The sequence below is a fragment of the Hyla sarda genome, chromosome 7, assembly GCF_029499605.1.
Source record: "Hyla sarda isolate aHylSar1 chromosome 7, aHylSar1.hap1, whole genome shotgun sequence".
NCBI lineage: Eukaryota > Metazoa > Chordata > Amphibia > Anura > Hylidae > Hyla > Hyla sarda.
The window spans coordinates 25,068,763-25,075,122 of NC_079195.1; the positions used below are offsets into that span (position 1 = coordinate 25,068,763).

At 41.1% G+C, this 6,360-nt stretch overlaps 1 protein-coding gene across 1 annotated transcript; it reads left to right on the plus strand.

Moving 5' to 3' along the window:
* The first annotated feature begins 1,701 nt into the window (after positions 1-1,701).
* Positions 1,702-6,360, plus strand: LOC130282415 (trypsin-like). Its single transcript, XM_056530637.1, has 5 exons — positions 1,702-1,781; positions 2,095-2,248; positions 3,666-3,919; positions 5,303-5,439; positions 6,154-6,360. Exons 1-5 carry the CDS (start codon positions 1,742-1,744, stop codon positions 6,301-6,303), a joined length of 735 nt encoding a protein of 244 aa, XP_056386612.1. The 5' UTR covers positions 1,702-1,741; the 3' UTR covers positions 6,304-6,360.

Genomic DNA, 6,360 nt, shown 5'->3' on the forward strand with positions numbered 1-6,360 from the left:
GAGCCCTGTGGGGGCTTGTTGGATTTGGTCCTTCGTACCCACACGCTGGGGTCTGGGCCCCTCAAAGTTTGATTTAAATTTCAAATAAAAAAAATCAGACATTTCAATGCTCTCCTCATGCATCAGCCAACTCTAGGCTGTGTCATTCAGGCAATATATGGTTTACTGATGCCGCTGTGGGGCCTGGGTCTGGGAATTTCAAATTTTCTCATAGGTAGCACCCGCTATCCAAAATCTTTTAAAAAAAATTCTAAAATTGTTGTGTTTTTTGGGGGGGATTGTGAGGCCCTGGTGTGTACTCATGCATCAGCCAACTCCAGGCTGTGTCATTCAGACAATATATGGTTTACTGATGCCGCTGTGGGGACTGGGTCTGGGAATTTCAAATTTTCTTATAGGTAGCACCCGCTATCCAAAAGTCTTATTCATACATTTCTACAACTGTTGTGTTTTTTGTGGGCAATTGTGAATGCCTGGTCTGTACTCATGCATTAGCCAACTCCAAGCTGTGTCATTCAGGCAATATATGGTTTACTGATGCCGCTGCTGGGCCTGGGTCTGGGAATTTCAAATTTTCTCATAGGTAGCACCCGCTATCCAAAATCTTTAAAAAAAAAATCTAAAATTGTTGTGTTTTTTGGGGGGGTTTGTGAAGCCCTGCTGTGTACTCGTGCATCAGTTAACTCCAGGCTGTGTCATTCAGGCAATATATGGTTTACTGATGTTGCTGTGGGGGCTTGTTGGATTTGGTCCTTTGTATCCACACGATGGGGTCCGGGCCAGACATTTCAATGATCTCCTCATGCATCAGCCAGCTCCACGCTGTACCATTCAGCCACTATATGGTCTCCTCATGCTGCCAACGCCTCCACGCTGTGATTCAGTCACTATATGGTCTCCTGACACTGATGCCACCACTAGGCTCTGTCATTGTGCTGCTGTTCAGCAGTGATTCTAAAAGTGATGCCGGTAATCTGCATGTTATTCTGAGTAACAGTATTATTTCACTACCCCAGCACACTCCATATGCGTTTTAGAACACAGCAAAGTGTTCTATACCCCTATTGAGGCTGTATGTAGGCTAGAAATAGCCGTTTTTTAATATAGATAAAATTCGGATCAAAACAAACTTTTTCTGAAAATTTGGCAAATCTGTTGAATCAAATTTTTCAAAAGTTCGCTCATCTCTAATAATAATAATAATAACTAAATAAAAAACGTAAACTCCTCCATAATCCAAAGTTACTCCTCTCTGGCAGGAAGTAATATGTGAATTGCAAATATGCAAACACTCAATGGATACCATTTTCTACCAGAACTGGTCTGTTCCAATGGAAATCAGAGCAGAAGACAACTTTTTGTCCAGCAGGATCAGTCAATGGCTGGACATTTTTGCTGGTCATAAATCTATAGTAGCTTTGGGGTTGTAGGTCTCGCCTGCTCTGCTAGTGTACAAACCTAGAGACTAGTCATGTATTGGGTTTGAGTGTCCAACCAGTTGTCCAATCTACAACAACTATGAACAACACTTCAAAAATAAATTCTTATCATGAGAACTTTGTCATTAAGACCATTTGGAGTTTTGGGCAGATGTCCATATATCAACCTCGAACCAATTATATTTGTTGTATTTCTTTTAATTCAAGCCAGGTCTCCTTGGACCTGTTCCCACCAGGTCCCAGTGAACATATAAATAGGTAACATGCCGAAGACCAAGCACAACACGACCTAAGCACCAACCATGAAGTTTCTCGTAGTAGCAGTCCTACTTGGAGTGGCAGGTAAGAATTTATTGAACCTCTTCAGCCCCAATGCAAAAACTCTAGAAGGGCCCCCCTAACATTTGCCATTTATAATACAGGTGTCTTCTTATTTGTTTTTGGGTCTCAGGCACCAGGGCTTTGGTGCAACTGCTACTTCTACACCCCCTATACCTGTGGACCTCCAGATGATGCAAATATATAACTTGCAGCATGCCTAGACAGCTGGAGGTTCACATAGACCACCGATCTATAGATCATAGTTTATGTAAAAAACAAACAAAACAATTAACCTTTTCTTCTTCCTCCTCCTTTCTCTTCTTCTCTAACACAGCCGCCTTCGATGACGATGACAAAATCGTCGGAGGGTACACCTGCGCCAAAAACTCCATCCCTTACCAGGCCTCTCTGAACTCCGGATACCATTTCTGTGGCGGGACCCTGATCAACAACTTATGGGTGGTCTCTGCTGCTCACTGCTACAAGTCGTAAGTACTGATATCTTTTGTTTGCATAATATGAGAATTATAAATATTTTATGTGTGATATACCTGAAAAAGAATATTATCTATATGGGCGGCAGTGGGACAAACATCACCAGGGCTGGTGCAAGGATTTTTGTCACCCTAGGCAAAAGCTAGTTTTGCTGCCCCCTTGACTCCGCCGTTTGACATGCCCCGCCTTGCTACTTGGGTGACACACTGTAACAAACCTCCTCCTCAAGCTGCTGGCTGAGTGAGTGGTTTGGATGCTAGTTTTCTAACTTTTTTGCAGTGGGCACAGCAGCGCCCCCCATCAAGAGGGCACCCTAGGCAGCTGCCGATTTTGCCTATAGGCAGCGCTGGCCCTGAACATTGCCCACAGCAATGATTTCAGAAGATATTTCTTTCTTTCTTGATAGCTATTTGATGGACAATTTATTTATTTAGTTGTTCCTATTAATATGGGAATTAAATACTTATAAGTAAAAAAAATGTATGTGAAGGCAATTTTTTTATATTTTATATTAAAGGGGTTCTCCACCATAAGGTGATTTTAGTACGTACTTGCAGACAGTAATGGACATGCTTAGGAAGGATCCGCGCTTGTCTTGGGCCTAAATGGCTATGTTGTGAGATTATCATAACACTGTGGCTATTTTTTTGTGAACTGGTATTTCCTGTTTGACTTTTTCTTCTTTTGCCTACAAATCCCATAATTCTATTTTCCTCCCTCCCACACATCAGCCACCCCACCCATTGAAACATAAATGAGCTGCATCCATTCAAAAGACCTGTGGTTTTCAATCAGGGTGCCTACAGCTGTTGCATTAGTTGCAGATTGGTCTCTCTCCCACCAAGCGATCGCTCCACCTAATGAAGCAGACAGGCTCCCTGTCATCAGCTGACTAGTGAGTCAGGTCTCGGCTGAATTGCAACCTGGGAGAAATCCGATACAACAGTCATTTTGTATGCTGTTAAAAATAAATAGTGGGGTGAACAGGTACAGACACTATATTATGAACTACACTAACTTTACAGCCCCTGTAGCATAGTCAAATAAAAATTTCCTGGAATACCCCTTTAATAAGTAAATCCTCCCATATTCTAGGCCTACTCCCTCTTCCCTTCATCCCACCCCTGCTGAAAATCAATATAGAAATATTGACTAGTATAAAAAAACACTGTGCCCATTGTGTATTTCTAAATATTTAAGAATTTTTTTCCAAAAGTAAAATTAGTTCACACAGATTTATTATTGTGGTTGTTATAGTTATTATTATTATTTATTTATTTTATCATCATTATTATTATTATTATATTTAAGTGTTCCTTCTGAAAATAGTTTTTTGTTGGGTCAGAGCAACTTTACTGTAAGATGTTTAAAATAAAAGATTTATATTTAAATAAAAAATTAACACTACAGGAGCATCCAAGTTCGTCTGGGAGAGCATAACATTGCCCAAAATGAAGGTACTGAGCAATTTATTAACTCCGCCAAAGTCATCAGACATGGAAGCTACAGCTCCAGAACCCTGGACAATGACATCATGTTGATCAAGCTGGCCACTCCCGCTGCAATCAACTCCTACGTCAAGCCTGTTGGTCTGCCCACCGGTTGTTTACCTGCTGGCACCAGCTGTCTGATCTCCGGATGGGGCAACACCCTCAGCAGTGGAAGTAAGTCATCAATATATAATTTAATTTTTTTTTTTTTACGAAATATTTGCAATGATGAGTTATTACTGTGTAGAAACCATACTGTCACAGGGAGCACCATGCTTTAATTAATAATTTTTTTTTAGTGTTTTTTTTTTTTTTACTTTATTTAATTTATTATCTTTAAGGGGTACTTTACTGGAAAACTTATTTTTTTTTATTTTTTTTAAATAAACTGGTGCCAGAAAGTTAAACAGATTTGTAAATTACTCCTATTTAAAGATCTTAATTCTTCCAGTATTTATCAGCTGCTATATGCTCCACAGGAAGTTCTTTTCTTTTTGAATTTCTTTTCTGTTTGACCACAGTGCTCTCTGCTGACACCTCTGTCCATTTCAGGAACTGTCTAGAGAAGGAAAGGTATGCTATGAGGATTTGCTTGTACTCCGGGCAGTTCCTGAAATGGACAGAGGTGTCAGCAGAGAGCACTGTGGTCAGACAGAAAGGAAATTCACAAAGAAAATAACTTCCTGTTAAGCATACAGCAGCTGATAAGTACTGGAAGGATTAAGATTTTTAAATAGAAGTAATTTACAAATCTGTTTAACTTTCTGGCACCAGTTTATTAAAAAAATAATAATAATGTTTTCCAGTGGAGTATCCCTTTAATTATACACAAACCATTACATTTGGAAGAATAATAAATAGATTTATAAAAACTAACAAAAGTTAGTTAAAAAAATGTGTCACCAATCTTTGCAGTTATGTGTATATAGTATGTATATATATGTATATATGCAGTTATATATCTTATGATTTCCGGAGCAGAGAAGGACACAGCAGACTCAGAATATTTTTTATGACATTTATGCCCCTTTAACCTATTCTTCATCCTTTTTTTGTCCCTCTTACTACTTCTACTTTTGCGCGAAATGTATCACACTTTTACCCAAACCAGGAATAGAAAAGGAAAGGGAGGGAAAAGAAAGAAGGAACTCAAAAAACAACAAAGAAAAAAAAAAAGAAAAAAAACTTTAGGGTAGGGACACACATAGCGAAATCGGCTGCTGAAACACAGGGCTACCCGCTGCAGTCTTGTGTGCCCCCCCCCCCACAAGGTTTGAAGGCAGGCCCAGTGTGCCCACGTGACTGTGACAGACAGGTCCGCCTCCAAACCTCACTGCCCCCACAGGGCTGTCGCGGATAGCTCTGTGTATCTGTTCATAGAAGAATGTGCAGTGTATACGCTATGTGTGACCCTGACATTATTAGTTACCTGTAAGAGAACAAATGCAAAGGCTGTGAAGATTTATGTTATTTAAAGTTTTTTTCCCTTTCTATAGACTACAGTTAATATTTTTGGGTCTAATAACATACAGCATGCTAATAACAATGTATTTGCAGCCAACATGCCTTCCCAGCTGCAGTGCCTGGACGCCCCCATCCTGACCACTGCCCAGTGTACCAATGCCTACCCCGGAGAGATCACCGGCAACATGATCTGTGTTGGATACCTGGAAGGTGGCAAGGATTCCTGCCAGGTAAGATGTTACTTTAACACATTGTGAGGAATCAGTAGTAGGAATCTATAGCAGATAGCCTGGTTACTTTTACATGTTAACATCCACAATATATACAGCCTCAAAACCCAGACTTAGAGGTTCTACAGAGCAAACTTACATAGTTACGTAGTATGGCTAAAAAAAGACATATGTCCATCAAGTTCAACCAAGGTCCATTAAGCTCAACCAAGTTCAACTTAGATCATTATAGGGTTATACGGGTAGGGGATAAGATGTCTGATTTTTGGAGGTCCTGCCGACTGACCCCAGCGATCTCCATGCTGCACCTGGCGTTCGTTTAGAGCATCGGGTTCCGCGTTGTAGGCTCGTGACATCATGGCCACGTCCCCTCAATGCAATTCTATGGGAGGGGGCGTGACGTCCGTCACGCCCCCTCCCATAGAATTGCATTGAGGGGATGTGGCCATGATGTCACGAGCAGGGCGTGACCATGATATCACGAGCCTCTGCCCAGATCACACATCTTTTCCCCTATTCTTTGGATAGGGGATAAGATGTTTAGGGGGTGGTGTACCCATTTAAATAGTGACCTATGGTCTATCCACTTGACCTCTGCTATTGTAAAGCTTGTTAGGACTGCATGAAACCATAGTACGTCTTCTTGTAATGTTGTTGGTATGGTAAGCCTTACTCTCAAGCCTTGATATATAACAATGTTTTTCCTCTTTTCAGGGTGACTCCGGTGGACCCGTGGTCTGCAATGGACAGCTCCAGGGTGTTGTCTCCTGGGGATATGGCTGTGCCCTCAGGAACTATCCTGGTGTCTACACCAAGGTCTGCAACTACAACTCCTGGATCTCCAGCACAGTTGCCGCCAACTAGACCCTTCATAAATCTATGCTCTAGGCACATGTAGCCAATTACATTAATAAACGTGCA